The 24,741-nt window shown below is 42.3% G+C and overlaps 1 protein-coding gene across 1 annotated transcript; it reads left to right on the top strand.

Moving 5' to 3' along the window:
- The first annotated feature begins 5,373 nt into the window (after positions 1-5,373).
- On the top strand, positions 5,374-23,845 carry GDAP1 (ganglioside induced differentiation associated protein 1). Its single transcript, XM_063450376.1, has 6 exons — positions 5,374-5,535; positions 13,072-13,264; positions 16,500-16,673; positions 17,583-17,677; positions 18,928-19,042; positions 23,096-23,845. The coding sequence occupies exons 1-6, from the start codon at positions 5,440-5,442 to the stop codon at positions 23,470-23,472; spliced, it is 1,050 nt and encodes a 349-aa protein (XP_063306446.1). The 5' UTR covers positions 5,374-5,439; the 3' UTR covers positions 23,473-23,845.
- The last annotated feature ends 896 nt before the right edge of the window (positions 23,846-24,741 follow it).

The following is a 24,741-nucleotide window of genomic DNA, read 5'->3' as shown; positions in this document are numbered from 1 at the left end:
GTTCAGCACAAGTTTCACTGTTCTAACAGCAGGTAATGTCAAAATGAATATCACTTTTCCCTGGCACGGTACTTTGTGTAAGTGTCTCTACATTACACATATTTGATTATCCACATTTACTGAAACCATTAACTAAGCATTGTGGAAAAAGGAACAAACCATATTGCAGAATATAGACTACAATAGTAGAGCTGTAACTATACATGTGTAAGTGTGTTTGAGCATGGCATTCTATACCTGCTGTGTCTGCCAGCTTTATTTTGGATGCATAGTTACCAACTGCCCCACATAGGCCAGGACAATCCAATGTTTTGAGCTCCTGTCCAAGCAAAAATATGTCCCATGACCATCTCTCATTACAGAGGTACAATGCCTGTGTATCCAACCCAGGGCCCACATGAAGATAGATATTTGTGTGTGTGCATGTTTCTGTGGATGTGAGTGCTTGTGTTTGTGTGTATTTGTGAGTGTCAGTGTGTGTATGTATCTGTGAGTGTCAGTGTGTGTGCATGTATCTGTGGATGTGAGTGTGTGTATGTAGCTGTGTGTGCATGTATCTATGGGTGTCTGTGTGTGTATCTGTGGGTGTCAATTTCTATATCTGTGGGTGTCAGTGTGTGTATGTATCTGTGGATGTGAGTGTGTGGATGTAGCTGTGTGTGTCTCTGTGTGTGGATGTATCTATGGGTGTCTGTGTGTGTATCTGTGCAGGGGCGGACTGAGAACCCTAAGGGCCCCCTTACAGGCCCCACCCATACTCCGCAGCAAGCGCCCCCCATGTCCCGCCTCCATGCACCGCCTCCAGCCACACCCTACACAATTTTTAGACACAAGGAACAAAAGTGCAATAATCCCTTCGAGTCCCCAGTAGAGACTACAATTGTGGGCTAATGGGCCATGGAGGGGGGTCTTTCTAGCAGAGGCTATCTCAGTGTCCTTTAGAGAGTGTGTTAGAAAGAATCCCCTCCAGGCCCTATTAGAGACTACAATGGAGTCTAATAGTCTTGGAAGGGGGTCTTTCTAACAGAGGCCATCTCAGTGTCCCTGCTGGTAACAGTCGCCTCCAGGCCCCAGTAGAGACTACAGTTGACGGCTAATGGGCCATGGAGGGGGGGGGGGGGCATTCTAGCAGAGGCTATCTCAGTGTCCTTTAGAGAGTGTGTTAGAAAGAATTTCCTCCAGGTCCCATTAAAGAGTACAATGGAGTCTAATAGGGCCTGGAGGGGGGTCTCTCCAACACTCTGGTTCCTATTCACAATATAGCAACACAACATAGCTCGCTGATACCTAGGCCAAGTTGGCACCTCTTACCTTAATTACTGATGCTGGCTGGCAGTCTGTGGGCTTGCTGGAAGGCTGTGGGCTTACTGGCTGCAGCTGGCAGGCTGTGGGCTTGCTGGCTACTGCTGGCAGGCTGTGGGCTTGCTGGCTGCGGCTGGCAGGCTGTTGGCTTGCTGGCTGCGGCTGGCAGGCTGTGGCTTGCTGGCTGTGGCTTGCTGGCTGGCAGGCTGTTGCTTGCTGGGCTGCGGTTGGCAGGCTGTGGGCTTGCTGGCTGTAAGCCTAACTGGTGGCCTGTGGGCTGGCTGGCTGGCTACTGGCCAGGCTGTGGGCTGGCTGGCCGGCCTGTGGGCTGGCTGGCTTGCTGGCTACTGGGGCACTTGTAGATTATTTAAAGAAATAATCCATGCACAATAACCACTACTGCTCTGTGTAGTCGTTATGGTGCCAGGAGGGCCGGGCCCCCATCCCAGAGTAAGTAGTCAAACCGTTTAAGAACAGTTTGACAACTTACCTGGGGTCTGCTGGGATATGAGGCTGTAGTAGGGTATAGGAGCAGTGGTGCAATGTGTAAGGGGTGCAGTGTGTGTGAGGGGGAGTAGTGTGTGAATGTGTAGGGTGTGTGGGGCAATGTGTGTATGAGGGGGCTGTGTATGTGTGTGGCAATGTTAGTATGGGGGGCTGTGTGTGTATGGGTGGGCAGTGTATGTGTGTGTGTGTGTGTGAGGCAATGTGTGTAAATGTGTATGTTGTGTGTCGGGGCAGTGTGTGTGTATGGGGGGCAGTGTGTGAATGTGTATGGTGTGTAGGGGCAGTGTGTTTATGGGGCTAGAGTTCACTCTCACCACTGCGACCACCAGGAATCCCTGGTGGTCACAGTGTTGAGAGTGAACTCTAGCCCGTAGCTCCAGGGCTAGAGTTTACTCTCGCAAGAGCCGTAACATTGCCGTGCTAACCACGGCAACGATCTGTGCTCGCGCAAGAAGGACCCAGAGGAGCTGCAGGCTGAGCTCCCGGGTCCTCTCTTCCTCCCTCCCCTGCCGGCTGCCCGCACGGTGCTTGTGGACAGGGGAGGGGGCAATTGCCCTCCTCTTACTCCCCCTTCCCCCTCTTCTTACCCCCTCCCCCTCTTCTTACCCCCTTCTTACTCCCCCCTCTTCTTATTTCCCCCTCACTCTCTTCTTACTCTTCCCCCTCTTCTTACTCTCCCTCTTCTTACTCCCCCTACTTACTCTCCCCCTCTTCTTACTCCCCCCTCCCCCTCTTCTTACTCCCACCTCTTCTTACTCCTCCCTCTTCTTACTCCCCCTCTTCTTACCCCCTCCCCCCTCTTCTTACTCCCCCTCTTCTTAACCCCTTCCCCCCTCTTCTTACTCCCCCCTTCCTCTTTTTACTCCCCCCTCCCCCTCTTCTTACTCCCCCCTCCCCCTCTTCTTACCCCCTTCTTACTCCCCCCTCTTCTTACCCCCTCCCCCCTCTTCTTACCCCCCTCCCCCTCTTTTTACTCTTCCCTCCCCCCTCTTCTTTCTCCCCCCTCCCCCTCTTCTTACTCCCCCTTCCTCTTTTTACTCCACCCTCCCCCTCTTCTTACTCCCCCTCCCCCTCTTCTTACCCCTTCTTACTCCCCCCTCTTCTTACCCCCCTCCCCCTCTTCTTACCTCCCTCCCCCTCTTCTTACCCCCTCCCCCTCTTCTTACCCCCACCCCCCTCTTCTTACTCTTCCCTCCCCCTCTTCTTACTCCCCCTCCCCCTCTTCTTACTCCCCCTTCCTCTTTTTACTCCCCACTCCCCCTCTTCTTACCCCCTTCTTACTCCCCCCTCCCTTCTTACTCCCCCCTCCCCCTCTTCTTACCCCCTTCTTACTCCCCCCTCCTCTCTTCTTACCCCCTCTCTCTTCTTACTCCCCCTCCCTCTCTCTTCTTACCCCCTCCCTCTCTCTTCTTACCCCCCTTCCTCTCTCTTCTTACCCCCTCCCTCTCTTCTTACCCCCACTCCCTTTCTCTTCTTACCCCCCTCCCTCTCTCTTCTTACCCCTCCAGTTCTCTTCTTCCCCCCTCCCTCTCTCTTCTTACCCCCCTCCCTCTCTCTTCTTACCCCTCCCTCTCTCTTCTTACCCCCCTCCCTCTCCCTCCTTACCCCCCTATCTCTTCTTACCCCCTCCCTCTCTCTTCTTACCCCCCTCCCTCCCTCTCTCTTCTTACCCCCCTTCCCTCTCTCTTTTTACCCCCCTCCCTCTCTCTTCTTACCCCCCCTCCCTCTCTCTTCTTACCCCCCTCTCTCTTCTTTCCCCCCTCCCTCCCTCTTCTTACCCACCCCTCCCTCTCTTCTTACCCCCTCCCTCTCTCTTCTTACCCCCCTCCCTCTCTCCTCTTACCCCCCTCCCTTCTTACCCCCCCCTCACTCCCTCTCTCTTCTTAACCCCCTCCCTCTCTCTTCTTACCCCCTCCCTCTCTCTTCTTACCCCCCTCTCTCTTCTTACCCCCCCTCCTCTCTCTTCTTACCCCCTCCCTCTCTCTTCTTACCCCCCCTCCCTCTCTCTTCTTACCCCCTCCCCTGTAGCGTGGCCGAGCTGCTCTCCGGTCAGCGGTGCCCGGCTGGAGTGATAGGAAGGTGCACACTGAGTGTGCACTTCCTGTCAGTCCGGCCGGGTACAGGAAACAGAAACTCCGCGCGGAACAGGAGTTTCTGTTTCCTGTAGCCGGCCGGACTGACAGGAAGGTGCACACTCAGTGTGCACCTTCCTATCACTCCGGCCGGGCACCGCGGACCGGAGAGCAGCTCGGCCACGCTACAGGGGAGGGGAGGTGAGAAGCTGCAGACGCCTGAGGCTGTTAAGAGAGCGCTCAGGCGGCTGCAGCATTTAAAGGGGCGGCCGGCCTCCTCAGAGTGTGCCGCCGGGCCCCCTGAAGGCGGGCCCCCCTCCCGGCCGGGCCCTCGGACCATGTCCGAAGTGCCCGACCGGTCAGTCCGCCCCTGTATCTGTGGGTGTCAATTTCTATATCTGTGGGTGTCAGTGTGTGTATGTATCTGTGGGTAATGTCAAAATGAATATCACTTTTCCCTGGCACGGTACTTTGTGTAAGTGTCTCTACATTACACATATTTGATTATCCACATTTACTGAAACCATTAACTAAGCATTGTGGAAAAAGGAACAAACCATATTGCAGAATATAGACTACAATAGTAGAGCTGTAACTATACATGTGTAAGTGTGTTTGAGCATGGCATTCTATACCTGCTGTGTCTGCCAGCTTTATTTTGGATGCATAGTTACCAACTGCCCCACATAGGCCAGGACAATCCAATGTTTTGAGCTCCTGTCCAAGCAAAAATATGTCCCATGACCATCTCTCATTACAGAGGTACAATGCCTGTGTATCCAACCCAGGGCCCACATGAAGATAGATATTTGTGTGTGTGCATGTTTCTGTGGATGTGAGTGCTTGTGTTTGTGTGTATTTGTGAGTGTCAGTGTGTGTATGTATCTGTGGGTGTCAGTGTATATATGTAACTGTGGTTGTCAGTGTGTGTATGTATCTGTGGGTGTCAGTTTGTGTATCTGTGGGTGTTAGTCTGAGTGTTACTGTGTGTATGTGTATCTGTGTGTTATTTCTGTGTAAATCTGTATGTATACTTTCCACAAAGTGTTTCTGGATTATTTTTTTAAAATATCAATTACTTGCTGCTATATATTCTCATTGCATAATTGAAAATCTATGCGGAATATTTGGTGCTATAAATAATAATGATAATGCACTAGAATGTAGTGTTTCGGGAATAAACCCCAATATTTTTTTTTATTATTTTAGAAGCATAGATTTGCTGTAATTTATTTCCTCCAACTATGAATTAATGTACATTATATCTAACTTCATATACTTCACTATGCAATTCTATTGATTAAACAAAATGTAATTAACGATGTAATAATGTTCAAAACAGAATGCTGATCACAAAAATGCATTCCTTTTATGTTCTTTAGAAATGCTGTATGGCTACAGTCACTGATGGCAGTGTTGTTACTTCCAAAGATCCATCTCAGAAACCAGGAAAAACACATAAAACTACATCTCCCATGATGCTTTGCTCCTTCTGACCAGCCATCTCTACACTGAACAAGGGAAGCTGGTGCTGCTTTAGCATCTTCCTTCCATAAACATGACTGAGCAGGCAGACATCCTCCCTGCAAGGAATGCAGACTCTGAAGATAAACTGATCCTCTATCACTGGACCCACTCATTCACTTCCCAGAAGGTGAGTGCAGGCTGCTGGCTGAGTGTGTGAGGGTTCAGTCCCTGGACAGCTCCCACGGTACCATGTGCAGGCCAACTCCCATAGCCTATTCTGTGGCTGTAGCTGTGACAAGTCTTAGAATGGTTTGCTTTGTCAGCCTTGAATTTACATTAACACAATGAGATCAGCACTGAAACCATGGATATAATGTTACAACAGGGACGATTTGCTACAGAAATTAACCCAGTCATCCCCCAGTGTTCCATGCCTTGCTCCACCCATATATTCACATGTAGAATTAGATGTGTTTTACCAATGTATTCCTTCTGCATGTTTGTCACACAACCCTTTCTCCTACACTCTTCTGTCATGTTTGCTTTTATTTAATTTAAATATAAACACTGTATTTTAACAACCTGAGAGAAATCAGGTAAAAATATACAAAGGTGGGTTACAGGGGTACAAACAGGGCTTAACCCTAAATTATACAGAGGATACAAATTAAAGGAGATGAGGGAGAAACTTTCCTACCTTGCATTCTGTCTTTAGGTAACCAGTTACCATAAATACGTTCTATCTAAGCAGGGATTCTTACTTTTTTCTGCCGGCGGAATCCCTGCTATTTACTTTACAGTTTGCATGGATTAGTAAGAACCTTTATTTACTATATTTTTTCCAATCCTTTTGTTTCCAGTATACTTATTTCTTTCTGTCCTTTCGATTTCCTACAGTTTGAGATACCTATAGGGCTAGTTTAATTTGTATACGTATATTTAGGCACAGGATCCTGATTTTTACCTTAGGATCAGGCGTTATTAGGGGAACTTTAGGTTCTTATACGTTATTTAATCCATTCATTTGGAATATTTGATATATATTCCGGCTTCTCCTCTATATATGATTAGTTGATACTTTTTGCTACTTTTTGTTGCTACACTCTTAGCAACTTGGTTATTACTTCTAGTGTCAACTGTATCAATATAATTTAGTTACGCCATTTCAAGCTGGAGTTTATATCTCTTTCTGTGTTTTGTCCACAATGACTGTTTGATCAGTCCAATGTATTTGAGGCAAGTGGTGCTGCCTTTACTAATTTATTATCAATAAACTTTTTTATTATTTTCTCTATGTGGTTTGCACCGTGTCCGAGATACATTTTTAATGAGATTTATATATAGCGCTCCACTGGGGTACTGGTCTTGTTGGGATTTACTTCCTTTTATTTTATTTATGTCAACTTTTTTTATTTTTTATTTAATTCTTTATTTTTGTAGTGCTTAGAATTACAGATACGCTTATATCGCCACGACAACAGATATAAGCCAATAGAGTAACACAAAATATTCAGTAACATGGCAAGCATTTACAGCACATCTTTTTTTTTAAAAAGGTCTGATTTGGTCGGACTGTCTGTAACATGAGTGACATCCATGCTGGGAACTACATGAAGGAAAAATAGACAGTTTGAGTTATCTTATAAGCTTTCAGAGATTAAACGTGGTTGAGGCCTACGTGGTGCCTCTAGGGCTGAGTAAGTGTGTGAGCATCGTTTTAATTATAATAATGCAAGGTGCCTTAAGCCGAATATGTGACAGGTGAGAATATCTAGGGAGTTGAGTTGTTAAATAGCATGAAGCACAGCAAAGGTTGGTTGCCGGCTTTATCAGTGTGAATGTGTCAGCTAGTCGGCATGTTGTGTGTAACATTTTCTTAAGTACATATGACATTCTATCACTGGACATTTACATGAGGCCTAGACAATTCAAATAAAACAATAATTATAATAATAAGGCAGCGCAGTTATGCAACTCAGAGTCAATCAACAGTGGGCTAATGTAAATTTGAGAAGTGAAGAGAAAAAAATAAAAAAAAATGATAAAAGAAGCCCAGGCTCTGCGCTACTTGGTACTTGGTAATGCCAGGCTCAGTCAACCGATGCCGCTTAGCGGTCTTTTGCCGGGTTGAGCTTTCGCCGTGGGTGCGTGCTGCTGTGCCCTCTGGAGCTTGCGTGGGGTAATGTAGAGGTTGGCGGTCGGCCAGGAGCTAACCAGTGGTGCCCTCTCGCTCCGGGTCTGTAGCAGGGCCGGCACCTTGTGGCCATGGACTCGGGGACTATTGAAGGCCGAGTCCTTCCCTTTCGGGGTAGGTCTGGAGATCCTAGGGTTGGTGGTATGCCGCCCTCGGCGGATGGGTCTCCGCCTGCGTGGTCGATGCTCTGGGGTTGATCCCCTGTTGGCCCTTGGCCCAGATGGGCTGGTGTGGAGATTCTTGGACTGTGTTTTCATGGCTTTGCCCGAAGGCAACCTGGTCGCCTTGTTGGCCCTCCGTACCTCCGATCTCTAGCAGCTTGGATCGCTCTTCCTTATGTCGGGCCGCGATCTTTGCCCAGAAGGCCTCAAACAGCCCATCTAGGCGGGTAGAGAGGGAGTCGTTTGTGTTGGGGCTTTGTAGTGAAGGCCCAGATTGTCCACGAGGCTGCGTGTCCGCCATTTTGATATGGTGGGCTGCTTGCAAGTTCGGTGCGTGAATGGGGTCGGTGTCCGCTTTTAGGGTCCACTGGGGCTTGCCAGTCGAGGCATTTGGGACCAGGATAACCCCCACCGGTCCTAAGGGGGGGGGGTTAGCCATTTGCTGCGGGTGCTGCATGCGGTTATGGGCTGGGAGGGCGGCCGCCTCTCCGTTGCCCTGCTTAGTATAGGCCCCAGGCCTCAGCTCGGTCATTCCGGCGTTATTTCTGGGCATGTGAGGTATCCCCCTGTTCGCCAGTGTCTGCAGAGCAAGTTGTGGTGAGTTGGGGATCAGGGTTGTTTAGTTTTCCCCCGATTTTAGCCAGTAATTGGCCTTAGGCCCAGGAGCTCTTGCTTTGTGCATCTGCACTGCTTCACAGTCAGGCCACGCCCCCTATGTCAGCTTTTTTTTTTTTTATAATTTTACATATAACTGTTATTCAAATATGATTTAAAAAAAAAAACACATTTCTACAGCATTATTAGAAAACAATATTTTGTTAATCCCATCATTCAAGATGGGTAGTTACACATTTTCATACACATTGTATAATATGCCAAGAAATATATATATATATATATATATATATATATGTATATATATATATATATATAGTATTATATGCTACAATATATATATACAGTGAACAAAATTATAAAAGCAACACTTCTTTTTGCCCCCATTTTTTCATAAGCTGAACTGAAAGATGTACACAAAAGGCCTATTTCTCTCAAATATTGTTCACAAATCGGGCTAAATCTGTGTTAGTGAGCACTTCTCCTGAACAATATTTGAAAGAAATAGTCCTTTTGTGTACATCAAGCATGTCAAACTCGAAAGCTAGCAAGGGCCAAATAAACAAGATTTAAGTTTATGTTGGCCGCAGAAAAAAAATAAAAATAAAAGTTTGACCTAGAGGAATACCAACTAAAATTACTTGTATCATTCTCATGCAAACAATATGTAATCCTGGGTACATATAAATAATTTACTTGAAAGCTTCACCTCAAGTTACTTACTGTCCCAGTAGTAATGCCATGGTCTGGAGTGTCTGCTCTGCTCGCACCCTCAGCCCCTCAGCAAACTGCAGTCTCAGTCCGTTTGCTTTCTAGTCCCTCTGAAATCTCCAGGCAGAGTAAGGTGTGGCTGCACACTACGCTTCTACCCACCTTCCATTCATGTCTCTGTTTCCCTTCATTCCATGTCTCTCTCCCCCCTTCCATCCATGTCTCTGTTTCCCTTCATTCCATGTCTCTCTCCACCCTTCCATCCATGTCTCTGTTTCCCTTTATTCCATGTCTCTCTCCCCCCTTCCATTCATTTCTCTGTTTCCCTTCATTCCATGTCTCTATCCCCCCTTCCATTCATATCTCTGTTTCCCTTCATTCCATGTCTCTCTCCTCCCTTCCATCCATGTCTCTGTTTCCCTTCATTCCATGTCTCTCTCCACCCTTTCATCCATGTCTCTGTTTCCCTTCATTCCATGTCTCTCTCCACCCTTTCATCCATGTCTCTGTTTCTCTCCATTCCATGTCTCTATACCCTCCCATCCATATTTCTCTCCCATCCATGTCTCCCTTTCCCCTCTCCTCTCTTCCATCCATGTCTCCCTCTCCTCTCCCCATCCATGTCTCCTCCCCCCTTCCATTCATATCTCCCTCCCCTTCACCCTACGATATATCTCCCCCCACATCTCCCTCCCCCTTCCATTCATGGCTCTCCCTCCCTACCCATTCCATCCATGTCTCTCTCTATTTTCAGGCAGATGTACCCTTAACCTCAGGCACCGGCTCAGCTCTACCGTTCCACTTTACTTGACAGGGGAACCGCTCACTCTACAGCGGCACGCTGACAGATTAAGCACCGGGTAGTCACGTGACACCCGGCGCTCCTACGCAGAGTGGGAGGTGCTCCCCCTGCTTGTGTACTGTGCTTGTGGCTCCATAAGGGAACCGCACGCTGCCTGAGGGCACATTTGTGTGCCCTCTTGACCGGCACTCCTGATTGGCTGGGCTGGGCTACAAGGAAGTTTCTTGTTGGCCACATGCAGCCTGTGGGCCACGAGTTTGACATGCTTGGTGTACATAGAAAAGTCATAGATCTTTGAGTTGAGCTCATGAAAAATGGGGGCAAAAATAAGTGTTGCGTTTATAATTTTGTTCGGTGTATATATATATATATGTATGTATATATAAAAAAAAAATAATAATCTTGCACTCCACCTATAGAAGATCAAACTGCCCGGTGCTTATCAGCCACAAAATATAGAAAAATGTCAAAGATAGCACTCCAAGGACTAATTAAAAAATAACTTTTATTACCTTCACTAAAACAGCAAAATTATCAACGTATCAGCTTGATCCCCTCAAGCTTTCGTCCTGACGAAATTTTTTTTAATTAGTCCTTGGAGTGCTATCTTTGACATTTTTCTGTATGTATATATATATATATATATATATATATATATACACACACACATATATATATATATATATATATATATACAGGGAGTGCAGAATTATTAGGCAAATGAGTATTTTGACCACATCATCCTCTTTATGCATGTTGTCTTACTCCAAGCTGTATAGGCTCGAAAGCCTACTACCAATTAAGCATATTAGGTGATGTACATCTCTGTAATGAGAAGGGGTGTGGTCTAATGACATCAACACCCTATATCAGGTGTGCATAATTATTAGGCAACTTCCTTTCCTTTGGCAAAATGGGTCAAAAGAAGGACTTGACAGGCTCAGAAAAGTCAAAAATAGTGAGATATCTTGCAGAGGGATGCAGCACTCTTAAAATTGCAAAGCTTCTGAAGCGTGATCATCGAACAATCAAGCGTTTCATTAAAAATAGTCAACAGGGTCGCAAGAAGCGTGTGGAAAAACCAAGGCGCAAAATAACTGCCCATGAACTGAGAAAAGTCAAGCGTGCAGCTGCCAAGATGCCACTTGCCACCAGTTTGGCCATATTTCAGAGCTGCAACATCACTGGAGTGCCCAAAAGCACAAGGTGTGCAATACTCAGAGACATGGCCAAGGTAAGACACACAAGCTGAAACGTCAAGACTGGGCCAAGAAATATCTCAAGACTGATTTTTCTAAGGTTTTATGGACTGATGAAATGAGAGTGAGTCTTGATGGGCCAGATGGATGGGCCCGTGGCTGGATTGGTAAAGGGCAGAGAGCTCCAGTCCGACTCAGACGCCAGCAAGGTGGAGGTGGAGTACTGGTTTGGGCTGGTATCATCAAAGATGAGCTTGTGGGGCCTTTTCGGGTTGAGGATGGAGTCAAGCTCAACTCCCAGTCCTACGGCCAGTTTCTGGAAGACACCTTCTTCAAGCAGTGGTACAGGAAGAAATCTGCATCCTTCAAGAAAAACATGATTTTCATGCAGGACAATGCTCCATCACACGCGTCCAAGTACTCCACAGCGTGGCTGGCAAGAAAGGGTATAAAAGAAGAAAATCTAATGACATGGCCTCCTTGTTCACCTTATCTGAACCCCATTGAGAACCTGTGGTCCATCATCAAATGTGAGATTTACAAGGAGGGAAAACAGTACACCTATCTGAACAGTGTCTGGGTGTCACGTTCACATAGAGTTTGATGGAGCTCAACTGCAGATTTCTGATTAATTAGATGTGAATGTGAGGAGTTGAGGAAATAAAGAGATGACAGTTCACCAGGGAGTTAACTGATACTGTGTCTTTAATATATTTGATTGAAGAAACATAGGTACTGTATCTTTAAATGGTTCAGGTTTGTTGAGTGGATTCTTAGATTAACTTATACAATTGAATTGCAGCAATAAAATGAAGGAAGCAATGCAGATTAACTTGCAGAGATTCGATATAGCTTAATTGATAGAAAACATCTCATATGAAGGTAGAAAGGTAAATGATTAGGAATTACTCCTATAACGATAGGAGGATGTGTGAGCAGGCTGAGCTTGAGCTCAGTAGTCAGGGAAAGTTCGTATAATACAGCGAGGTAACTTAGCTTCCAGAGGAGTTGAAGTTGGTCCCAGAGTGCCCTCCGGAGAGGTTCCGTGGAGAGAGGTCGAGAGGAGTCAAGTGCTAGCCGTGGTCGAGGAAGGAGAAGGAGGTTAGTCGATTACGAGTCCGGTACGGTACACAGGTAAGTTTGTAGAGAAGAGTTGCAGCCGGTTTAATTCCGCGGTACGCTGTTCATTAATCCAGCGTCTGTTGCCTGGCGCGGTCGCATTATGTAGCGCAATGAGACCGCGTCAGAGAGGGGGTGTGGCTACAGTCCGTCAACCCGGAAGAGACAGGCAGTACAGGTAACGGCCATGACACTGGGAGGCTGTGGTTGCTTCTGCACGCAATGTTGATGGTGAACAGATCAAAACACTGACAGAATCCATGGATGGCAGGCTTTTGAGTGTCCTTGCAAAGAAAGGTGGCTATATTGGTCACTGATTTGTTTTTGTTTTGTTTTTGAATGTCAGAAATGTATATTTGTGAATGTTGAGATGTTATATTGGTTTCACTGGTAAAAATAAATAATTGAAATGGGTATATATTTGTTTTTTGTTAAGTTGCCTAATAATTATGCACAGTAATAGTCACCTGCACACACAGATATCCCCCTAAAATAGCTAAAACTAAAAACAAACTAAAAACTACTTCCAAAAATATTCAGCTTTGATATTAATGAGTTTTTTGGGTTCATTGAGAACATGGTTGTTGCTCAATAATAAAATTAATCCTCAAAAATACAACTTGCCTAATAATTCTGCACTCCCTGTATATATGTATATGTATATATATATTAGTCTTAGAATTAAATTAACAGTTTCTCTTTTTGCCACCATTTGAACAATATTAAATACAAAGCCCATGTTCCAATTTTTTAAGGCACCAATATATTCTGCTGCGCTGTTTGATACATACAAGTTAGGCAAATAGGAAAAAGTAGAGCATTGTCTGTATTGAGATATGTGTGTTCAAAATGGTGCTGCTGGTAACCCATGCAGATCCAACTCAATGGCCTGTATGTTTATTTCTGTCTGTTTTGCTTGCAGGTTCGTCTTGTCATAGCAGAGAAGGCATTGAAGTGTGAAGAGCATGATGTGAGTCTCCCTTTAAATGAACACAACGAACCCTGGTTTATGAGGTTGAACCCCTCAGGGGAAGTCCCTGTTCTCGTTCATGGAGAAACAATCATTTGTGAAGCCACGCAAATCATAGATTATCTGGAACATACTTTCAAAGATGGTAAGTTTATTTTGACTTCCTGCATTTTTCTTCTTTCTGGAAAGTAGAGTGAATTGATTTTGATCTGTGTATTTGTCTTAGATGTAGGGCTCAAAACATCTGTTTTTAATCTAATGAAAATTAACCATGCAATTTAAATATCTTATACACAGGGTTAGTATTTAAAATGCACTGATGCTTCTTAGTTTTTATCAAAAGATAGACCGTTTTGAAAGATCATTGAAATCCACATCTTGCTATTTACACTTAGCTATCTCTGATTTCCCATTCCTGCCTATAACAACTCACTGCACATGTATGAGACCATCTATGGACATTTCCGTGGTATGACTGGAGTTTTCGAGGGGTTGTTGTCACAGTTCTACTTTAAAAAGGTAGGGTTCATTCATTGAACAATAAGTTCTAGTGAGTTTACATCTAGCTTATTCAACTAAAACCAGTTGACAATTCATTACTGTATGCATCACTTTGTAAATAGCTCAGTTGTTTTTAAAGGACCACTATAGTGCCAGGAAAACAAACTCGTTTTCCTGGCACTGTAGAGTCTTTAGGTCCCCCCCACCCTCAGGGTCCCACTGGGAAGGGGTTAACCACTTAACTTTCTCCAGCGCCGGGCTCACTCGGTGCTGAAGAAATCACCTCCCTATTCTGATGTCAGCACTGAATGCTGATTTTCACAGTGAGAAGCGTGGAAGCGCCTCTAGCGGTGTCAATGAGACAGCCACTAGAGGCTGGATTAACCCTAGTGTAAAGATAGCAGTTTCTCTGAAACTGCTATGTTTACAGCTGCAGGGTTAACCCTAGATGGACCTTGCACCCAGACTACTTAATTGAGCTGAAGTGGTCTGGGTGCCTTTAGTGGTCCTTTAATGTTCTCATTCTCGCTGTTCACTAGAAGTGTTGCAGGTTCTATTCCATGGTACAACAGAATGACTAGATATGACAGGTAAGTACATCCAAAACGACATGCAATGTTTTGGCTCACAGAGTCCTTCTCAATCCATTTCGAAAAAGGCTCTATGTAAGACGCAACTTGAACTCTGTTTTGGAACGAAACCCTTGAAAAGGACTTACCTGTCATGTCTGGTCATTCTGTAGTACTACTGTACTGAGAGATTTCGCTGCTCTAGGCACATGGCACTGTGATTTTGTCTGTTCCTTGTTATATGTGTGTTATCTTATTGTGTTCATACTATACTAGATTCCTTTTCAATCACAATTATGTAGGGTTTATTCAATAAACAGTGTTTTGCCCTAAATATTGTCATTTTTTCAAATTCACTATTTAGTTTATAAATGACATTTCATAAAATAAGCACTACAGGTGGGTAATACATGTAATTGCATCTATTGCTCGTTCAGATAAAGGAACATCTTTAATATAAACACAACATCACTCTAGTCTACACTGATCAGCCGCAACATTATAACCACTGACAAGTGAAGTGAATAACATTGGTTATATCATTACAATGGAACCTGTCAAGGGGTGGGCTATATTAGACAGCAAGTGAACAGTTAGTTTCTGAATTTCATGTGTTGGAAGCAGGAGAAATAGGCAAGCGAAACAATATGAGTGACTTTGACAAGGGCCAAATAGTGATAGACAGCTTCGTCAGAGCATCTCCAAAAATGAAACGTCTTGTGGGATGTGTCCACTATGCAATGGTTAGTACCTACCAAAAGTGGTGCACAAAAGGAGATTGTTGCTGACCACATACAACTCTTCATGGTAATGGTGTTTCCTGATGGCAGAGGCATCTTTCAGCATGATACTACACTCTGCCACACTGCAAAACATGTTCATGAATGGTTTGAGGAACATGACAAAGAGTTCCGAGTTTTGCCTTGACATCCAAAATCCCAAGATCTTTATCTGATTGAGCATCTGTGGAATGTGATGGAACAACAAATCAGATCCATGGAGACCTGATGTGACGAGAGCAATCTCGCCACATTGCATTGGAGAAGCCTGGCTGCCCGCCTCCTGCCTTTGGACTATGGCCCTGGGAGATTGGGCCCTTTAAAAAACAGTATTCGGCCATACCAGAGTGTATGTCACTCATTCTGGCCCTTTAAACACAGTGGGGCCATTTGGTACTTGCCCTGTGTGAGCGGTGATACCCCCAGATAGCTATGCCATGGAGCCTATTCATATAATGAAAGACTATGGGAAAGACTTTAGCTCCATGGCAATTGAACTGTGTGAATAGGATCTGAGCGCTATTCGGTAGTTTTGTGCGCTCAGATCCCAGCTATCTGGGGATATGTGAAATGTCTGTGTGTTATGTGTAAAAGGTGACTTTATGTATTTTAAAGTGTTTTATGTCTTTTTGCAACCATGTGGTTAATGGAGTCTGCCTCTAGCCCTGGATAATTTGATTACTTTCCCCTTTGTCTCCAGGATAGAGGCCCCTGTAAAACCTGCTTAAACCAGATTGCCATGCTGCCAGTAAGGGACAAAAGATACTTTTACTAACTTTTGAACCCCTGGTCTAATTCATGCCATTTTTTAATATGTTGTTCCCCTGAATGGATTGATTGAATATGTAATGAATATGTAATTTTTATGTGAATGTGATGTATGGTTTTAGAGTTAGGAATGTTAGGTAAAAAGTATGTTAAACTGTAAATGTTCTGGCCAGCAGATAATTGAGCTATGTATATTGCTAAAACTCAATTATCTAGCCTGGCCCAGAGGAGGAGTTTTGTGTTACATAAATTGTGAGTTCTGTGTACCAGTAAATCAGTCTTGTTCCAGCATTAAGCCTTGGCTCATGTGTGGATTATTTGGCGAGACCAGCAATTTATTACTCTGTGGATTACTTGCTGATTTTATTTTATGGGAAGAAGGGAATGCTTGACGGAGTAACGGATTGTACCGTCACACCCCACCTTGCAACTTGCAGGACTTAAATTACCTGCTGCTTATGTCTTGGTGCCATATACCATAGGACACATTCAGAGGCCTTGTGGAGTCCATGTCTCAACGCATTAGAGCTGTGTTGGCAGCACAAGGGGGGCATATGTAATATGAGGCAGGTAGTTTTAATATTGTGGCTGATTAGTACATTTTTAAAATAGTTTTTTGTTAAACTATGCAATTTTTCTTAGACTTTTTTTCTCTTCCGTAAATCCACGTTCCTTGTTTATATTACTCATGCCTCATTGTAACAACGACTATTGACTTACTACAGCAGATCAATATAAAACTAATTAAATATTTTGTTAACAGAAAACACACCCAGATTAATGCCACAAGAAGGAAGCATGTATTATCCCAGAGTACAGCACTATCGAGAACTGCTAGACTCCTTACCCATCGATGCCTATACACATGGCTGCATTCTACATCCGGAATTAACAGTAGATTCTATGATACCTGCTTATGCAACATCTAGGATCCGTGGTATGTATAAGAATGCCTGACTCTACTTACCGTTATCGTTTGGTGATATATACTACATATACAAAATATAGCTTACGTTCTCTTAAATACACATAATTTAGTGCCTGGGATATAAATACACACAGAAAAAATAATTAATTGGCATCCACAGACCTTTACATTAGTAGTGGGGAGCTGGGGACTCAGCATTTTCAGACTGGTAGGGTGCATTAACCAAAAAATAAATCACTCCAAATTCTTACTAAAAATATATATTACCATTCTGTTTTTATACCAATAAAAAACTATTAGAGTATACGAGTATAAGATCAGTATCAAAAGGCATTCAATTTTTTATCCAAATTTGATGACTAGCCTTTGTGAATCTAGTTGGGAGACAGATAAAGAGGCACACAAAATACAAGTCTGTTTTGGAGACTTTGTGCCACCAAACTAACTTTTGAAATTAACTTTTAAATGACAGTTTATTCTTAAAGAGAACAAAAAATCACTTAGTTTTTGTGTAATGTTGCCCAATGCTCAAATTTAGGTAGTATCACATATATACATTGGCAAGGAAATGCCTGAATTTAAGTCCAAGCAACATATTATCATGCCTGTAGGTGTGGTATAGATTTAAAACACTGAGTAAACATACAGCTTTCAACTTTATATAATTCTGACTAATACCTGCAGACACAAGATGAACTGCCAGATTAATATTGATTGTTAATCAATCATCCCAGTCATATTTTCTTATGTATATTATGATGTGTATATTGATTCTGTGGGTCCATTGATCAGCCTCATCACAGCCCTTGTAAAGTAACAACTTTAGCAACTTCTTACCAATATTCTGTATACCATGGTAACAATAGCACTAAATATTGAAATAAAGCAAAGCAAATCTGTTGTTTTTTGGTCTCTTAGCTCAAATAGGAAATACTGAATCTGAACTCAAGAAACTTGCTGAGGAAAATCCAGATCTAGAAGATGCCTACATAGCAAAACAAAAGCGTATAAAAGTGAGTTATTCAGCTATTTAGATCCATGAAAAGTGACAGAGCCTGACCACTCACGAACCAAATACATAGGGGTAGAAGAAATGGTAGCATGTTAACGGGTCAACTTCTGGAATTCCTTCATAATGAGTTCACAACATTAACTTGGGTATTTGGCTAATACTTTCTTTAAACTAATATTGTTATTCATTAATGCAAATAGTCCTAAAATATGAAAATCCCTGGTACGTTTTGAACAATTCTCACTCAGGGTTATTCAGGAAAGTCAGAATTAAGGTGAATTCAAAGTGAATCTCAAATTTAAGATCAAAATAGCCAAACTCCCAAAAATCTCTAAGTTAGCAATGCTTTAAGTTCACCTATCCCTGCCTTAAATTCAAAACTTTGGCTCCAGGCTTGTGAGTGTTTCCATTCTCATTGTACTGTACATAGTCCATATTCATTACATATTGCACTAGTCTTTGTACTTCTTTTGTCATTTTACAGAAACACGGAATGCTCCACCAATTGTATGTATAGTTTAAATTTAAAAACTCACTTTGAATTCGCTTGGAATTCTGACTTTACAGAGTTCTTCACAAACACAAGATTTTGTCCAAATTCAAAAATGACCAAATTCTGACCTTGTAGGCAATTCTCAGATTTACTAGAGCCAAATGCGGTAATCGCATGCGAACCCATATAAAGAATAGGAATCAGATACTCGCTAGCAGCCAGACGCAAGTGTTATTTATGTGGCAGCTGGCCAGACGCCATATTAAAAAAAGTAATAAATAAAATAATTAAGTAATAACCCCCTGATTATTAATATTGCATGGTGAATGGGGCTTTGGAGGTTTCTCTGGTTATACCCTATACCGTTGTCTTTGAAATGATGTGTGTCTTCTCTAACCTCTGTTTGTAACTAATTTCATACTGACATGAATCCACTGTTGTAGTGAAGCCAGAGAATAGTCATAGTATGCCAGTAAAAAAACACACTTCTTAAAAATAAAAATCCATGACAGCCACCTTAACTATAAACAATATAAAGTGGTGGTATGAAGTCTATGCCAAAAAGGGAACCTGCTATGAAGATATAGAGTCCATACATACAATGTTATTACTGTGTCTTTAGGTTTGGTGGGTTGGTTAGGAAGTTATTACTTTTTGTTTGGTTTGGTCATCACTATTTTCTCCTGTTATAATAATCATGCTGCTGGCTAGTAATTTTTTGTTTTGTTAGCATATAATAGTATGGCTTATGTTTCTAGACAAAATTGCTGGACCATGACAACATAAAGTACTTGAAGAAAATACTTGAAGAATTAGATAAGGTCTTGGATCAAGTGGAAACTGAACTCCAGAGACGAAACGAAGAAACACCAGGTGTGTGGTAACATAATATTCCAGCATATATTTAAAAAAAACAATAACCATCAAAATCGCTTATCTCTTATTCTAATCATTGTTTCAATTACTGTGAAATGTTTTTCAGACCAATATAGAAATCAGATTTTGTGCAGTTCTAACCTTTCAAGGATATTTTACATATTTCACTCAGCTAAGGAAAACCATCCATACCTTATCTGACTAACTTAGTATAAGCACTCTTTAGCTGCCAGCATTTCTGATATGATATCTTATATCCTTATCCCACTGGGGGAGAAGACACAGTCAGGTGCAGCATCAAGGCCTTGAACAAGAATACATGGCTGATTTAAGATGTACTTGAAATTAGGCGTAGTGAAAACATTGAAGGCTAAGCAAGAGCGCAAAATCTAAGGAGGAAAAAAGCCGGCTAAATAGGATTGTGAAGACCAGTAAATGTTAATATGCTAGTGTATAGGGAAACAAAAGCAGATAAGTTCATAGGAACATTTGGGAAGAATTATACGCTACAAATACATGATACCAGAAAACAAGGAATTGTAGAGATGATACAAGACATTAAACATAAAGTGAGGGAACTAAACGTGGAAAGGAGTTAATTGAATGAAACAATTAATTGCGCTTAGATCCTATTCTGAAATAGCTAAGAACAAAAAAATGTATTAACTTGTACTTAGTTTCATCATGCTTCTATCCTAATGTTCACATTCGTACTTGGTCATGTTTGTTTTGGATGAGAATCCAGGTTGCAATTGCCCGTATTTGTTTTCACATTTATTGATTTGTGTTCTAGAGGCTCAGTTATACTGTCTTTCCCCGAAAATAAGACCAGGTCTTATATTAATTTTCCCCCTGAAAAACGCACTAGGGCTTATTTTCGGAGGATGTCTTATTTTGAGGGAAAACGGTAGCAAGCATGTGCTAGAAAGCAGGTCTACATTCAGGGGAATTCCCCCAAACATAGATCAGTTCCCGCAAATCTATGTTCGGGGAAACTTTCCCAAACATAGATTAGCTTACTCGCTAATTGTATCCCATGAATCTATGGTCGGGGAAACTTCCCCGAACATAGATTAGCTTGCTTGCGAATGAAATCCTGAGAAAATTCCCCGAACATAGATTAGCGAACTAGTGATTAGGGCTTATTTTTAGGGTAGGGCTTATATTACGAGCCTCCCTCAAAAATAAGCTAGGGATTATTTTCAGGGAATGTCTTCTTTTCAGGGAAACAGGGTATGTAAACCCCTTTATAACCTATTTTTTAACAGCTTTTTATTTGGACAAGAACAGATAAAGGTAGTGCATTTTTCACATGAAAGTAAACAGTTGCAGTGCACACATCTAACCAATGTAACAATAGCAGTTCCCAATGACAGAAATCACATAGAGCAATAGTTTTACAATCTCTTCATGCCATGCGTCGACTTGAAAGTGCTGGTTGCTCATGTTAATTTTAACAACAAAACAGGGACAGGCTTGGGTGGGGGCAGGTGATGAATGCCCACTGCGATGGAAAATGTGAACCGTGATTTTGTTCCCTATTACAAGGGAGTGATATAATCATTGCAAGGTGCCCACACTTTTTCAAAGGCTGGGATGGTGTTATGGAATAATGCCATTAAGCGGTCCATTAGGTGATTTTCCTGGATTTTGGCCTTTATCTCACTGATCAATGGAACTGAATTTCCAAGCCAATTTGCGGAAATTGCTTTCCCAGTGGCTAGATTTATTTTGTTGAGGAGCTTCTGTGATCTTCTCGTTAAAACTTCTAGGGGCGAGACAAGAGAAACAACAATGGATCCACAGTGAATGATCTCTGAAATATTGCCCCAGTAACTCTCCCATTTTTTTCCTAAAGGGGATCACCACCAAGCATGTCCTCCATATGTAATAGTTAGTTCACTTCTGGCCCCAAATCTGCCAACAAGCATCAGTACCCACTCGGCTCATAAGGTATAATTGCTCAGGAGTCGTGTGCCAATGAAATAGGATTTTGTACATTTGCTCTTGGGATACTACACACACTAACACCCTTTAACACCCTTTAAGCCACCTCCAACATATCCTTCCAGGAATCCTCTTCCAATACCTCCTCTATATTCTGTTCCCATTGGACTGTGTAACTTAAAGAACCCCATATCATGGTACTGGAGCTAATATGATCATAGACTAGCGAGATACAGCCATTCTGGTAGGAGCCTTGTAAGCAAATCGTTTATTGAGTTAATTGAGTTTGGCAGCTTTTCTAACTGTATCTTTTAGTGCCAAATTCCATATTTGGATATATCGAAAATGGTCCCTACTGTTTAGGAGAAATATGACCTGTACATCCTGAAAAGAGACCACAGAGGATTACCTCCATAGATGTATGTATTGCTCAATACCACTCTCTTCCAGGTTTTTAAAAGCTTGTGGGCCCTAGGAATAAGAGAAATCCCTTTTCCAGGGGAGATGGGCTGCTAGTTAAGTGGAATTTCCTCCTAATCTGGTCCCAAATAGTGAGGGATGTCAGAATGCCTGAACAAGTAGTTTGTAGTAATGCCTTCTGGGGCTTTTCTAACAACATGTAAAACATGGGTAGATCTAAATCCTTAATATTGGACTCCAGATCCTCCCACCTCCTATCCCCTGGTGGCACATGGCACACATCCATCTGTGCAGCGTAGTACATAAAGAGGTGGGGAAGTCCCAGCCCCCCTCTTTCCTTGGGTCTCTATAGGATTTTTCTCACCAACCTATTACTTTTATTATTCAAATGAATGTATCTATTGCTCTGTGCATCCCCTTCAAATCATTTTTAGTTATGTATACTGGGATGGCTTGGAAAATAAACAGTAATTGTGAAGTGCATTCATTTTTACACAGTATACTCTACCAATCCAGGATATCAGTTTATCACCCCAATTTTTCAAGTCCTTCCTGAGGTAAAGAAACAGTGGGGTATAGTTAACCACAAAAAGGATCTCAGTCGTATCCGTGATCTGGACTGCTAGATATTTAATTAAGCATTGTTTTTGGATTTAAAAAATGCCCTCAATCTGTTAAGTATCCTCTACAGAGACATGTATGGGTAAAGCACTGGATTAGTCAAAGTTAATCTTATAACTGGACTGTTTAAACTAATTACCTCCCACTGAGGGTCCTCAGTGGGTATAAGCACTCTAGTGTTTCCGTTGTAAAAAGCCAATAGTTTGAAAGGGTGCTCCCAGGCAAATTGCATGTTTTCTGCCTTTAAGATGCCAGGTATAGGTTTCCACTGTTTATACTTTTGCAGTATGAGGGGTAAAGTTCCTGAAAGATTTGCGGGAGTTTTCCCAGATAGGAGACATTTGAGCCCCTATAGTTATGGAGTATAGCCTCCATACTTGGGTGGTAGTGAAAGTGCAGCAGCATATCTCTTGGTGTCTCACCTGCATTTTTACTGGCTCTAAGGGCTTGATGTGCCCTGTCGATTGGCAGTAGGGGATGGAATATTCTCTTCACAACTTTCACTGTAGGGACTTTCTATCTCTTGAGCCAAATATGCCCTTTCCTCCTTCATTTGTTGGAGGATTCTTGTTGTGTCCTATGACTAGGATACGATGAATCAGATGTCACATCTTCTTGGTCCTCCATGTGGCCACCAGATCTCCGCTGGTGCCATCTTCGAATCCTGCCTGCTCTAGGTGGGTTGAGGAGAAAAAAGGCACACAAACATCTTTTTTATTGTTTCTTCTGAGAGGACTTCACAGTGTAAAATTAGTATAATTTGCTTGGTTTAGGGCAGGAGAAGCGCTTCGTAAGGGTTATTGAAATTGCATGTTGGTCCGAGCTCCAATGTCCATTTGGCTAAGCCACCCCCCACCCCCCCAAACTGATTTTAATAGATGTTTTTGAAATCTATTACCATGTGGGGTGACATCAGAGCTTAATATTTTCATTAGTTGCCATTTTAAGTGTGTACTCTCTACTTATTTTAATATTAACAAAAAATAAATAAAACAGCATGATATTTATATATTATATTTTTGATCTCATTGTTAATATGTATTTGTATTTTTTTGAATTTAGACGAAGGCAAAGAGTCATGGCTCTGTGGACAGTTTTTTAGCCTCGCAGACGTAACCTTAGCTGTGACATTACATCGACTGAAGTTTCTTGGATTTGCTAGAAGAAACTGGGGGAACGGAAAGCGCCCCAATATGGAATTATATTATGAGCGTATCCTACAACGAAAGACTTTTAACAGTGTTCTCGGAAATGTCAACAATATATTAATCTCTGCTGTCTTACCAACTGCATTTCGCGTGGCCAGAAAACGTGCCCCATCTATCCTCGGATCCACTTTGATGGTGGGCATTCTGGCAGGTGCTGGCTATGTATTATTTATGTGTGTTAGAAAACGTTTATTCAATGTATTCTCAACATTCAAAAGTAAACATTTTTAGCATCTTAGAGTTATTAATCAGCAACTACATCAGCAAGTTTGCTCGAAAGACAGATCACCTTTTAATTGTGGGCATAATAATTAAAGAAATATTTTTTTCTAAGTCAGGAGATTCGTCCTAATTGTCAGTTTAATTATTTCATTATGTTTCGCACCTTCTTTTACAGCACCTGAAATTAAATAATGAATGCTAATTTTAGATATGACTTTTGCAGCGCCGGCCGGTGATTGTGATATAATAAGAAGCACAGCTGGTATTAAAAAGGGATTATTCAGCAAAAAGTAAGACAAGTGGACTTATGAAGGTAGACATAATGTAATGTGGTCCTACTGAAATTGATGCAGATGTAATAAAACACATCACAAATGTGGCATTTCCAGACTTTTCATTTATTGAACACTTCATTTCTAGTGAACGTTAAAGAATCTCTGCCTATGAGCTTTTTGAAGTTTACAGAATTTCTGAATATGAACTCTTGTTGAAAAAGTCACAAAAGAGTCAAAGATTTTCACTAAAGTGTGAATTATCAGGAGTTCAGAGTATGTTTAACATTTTAGACCAAAATACCAAAACTGACAACAATTTTCATGTTGGTCTATAGTGGCCCAATACTACAAATGCCCAACATTTCAGGCTTAACTGTATAATCCTGAGTATTTCATTGTGACTTGATAACCGACTTGAAGGAACACTATAACGTCAGGGATACAAACATATATTCCTAATTTTATAGGGTTCTTATAACTCTTTAGATCAGCATTTCCCAATTGGTGTTCCCCAGGGTTCCGGGAGAACAAAACTGGGGTTCACCACATCCAAGATGGCTACATGTCCCTGCTGTTCCCAGAAGGTCGTAAACAGCAGAGATCTTATCAAGAGATCGCGAGACCACGACGTTGTGCATTCCTGCTGTCAGCCCACACTTTATCAGCCCGCACTCCCGTCAGCTCGCCTTCCATCTGTCAGCTGTCAGCCATTTCATATCCACTCTGTGATAGAGAGTAGATGCATTCAGGCACTCAGCTCACATACTGGCCTCAGGAGAAATGAATATTTTACTGCCCTATGAAGATAGTTTTTTTCTTTTTTTTTAAGACTGCGTTAAATGTATGCAGCTGAAAACAAGTTGTTTGGTTGGGCTTGTTATATATATTTTTTTTGGTTAAACTTATTTGCAAATAATTTTATTAAAAATAGATATATTTATATTCTGCTTACTATCTGTAGAAATCAGTGACATATTTAAAAAATACCAACACCACAACATTA

This window comes from Pelobates fuscus, chromosome 4 (genome assembly GCF_036172605.1).
Source record: "Pelobates fuscus isolate aPelFus1 chromosome 4, aPelFus1.pri, whole genome shotgun sequence".
NCBI classification, from domain to species: domain Eukaryota; kingdom Metazoa; phylum Chordata; class Amphibia; order Anura; family Pelobatidae; genus Pelobates; species Pelobates fuscus.
Note: the sequence above shows the minus strand (reverse complement) of the source record. Positions and strands in the feature narration are given on the sequence as shown.

What these genes read in the sequence shown, in the direction of transcription:
- GDAP1 (XM_063450376.1), top strand. Translation starts at nt 5,440, where the DNA reads ATGACTGAGCAGGCAGACATCCTCCCTGCAAGGAATGCAGACTCTGAA. An exon ending in TGCAACATCTAGGATCCGTG is followed by an intron (nt 16,674 to 17,582) that starts GTATGTATAAGA and finishes TTGGTCTCTTAG; the next exon opens with CTCAAATAGGAAATACTGAA. An exon ending in ACGAAACGAAGAAACACCAG is followed by an intron (nt 19,043 to 23,095) that starts GTGTGTGGTAAC and finishes TTTTGAATTTAG; the next exon opens with ACGAAGGCAAAGAGTCATGG.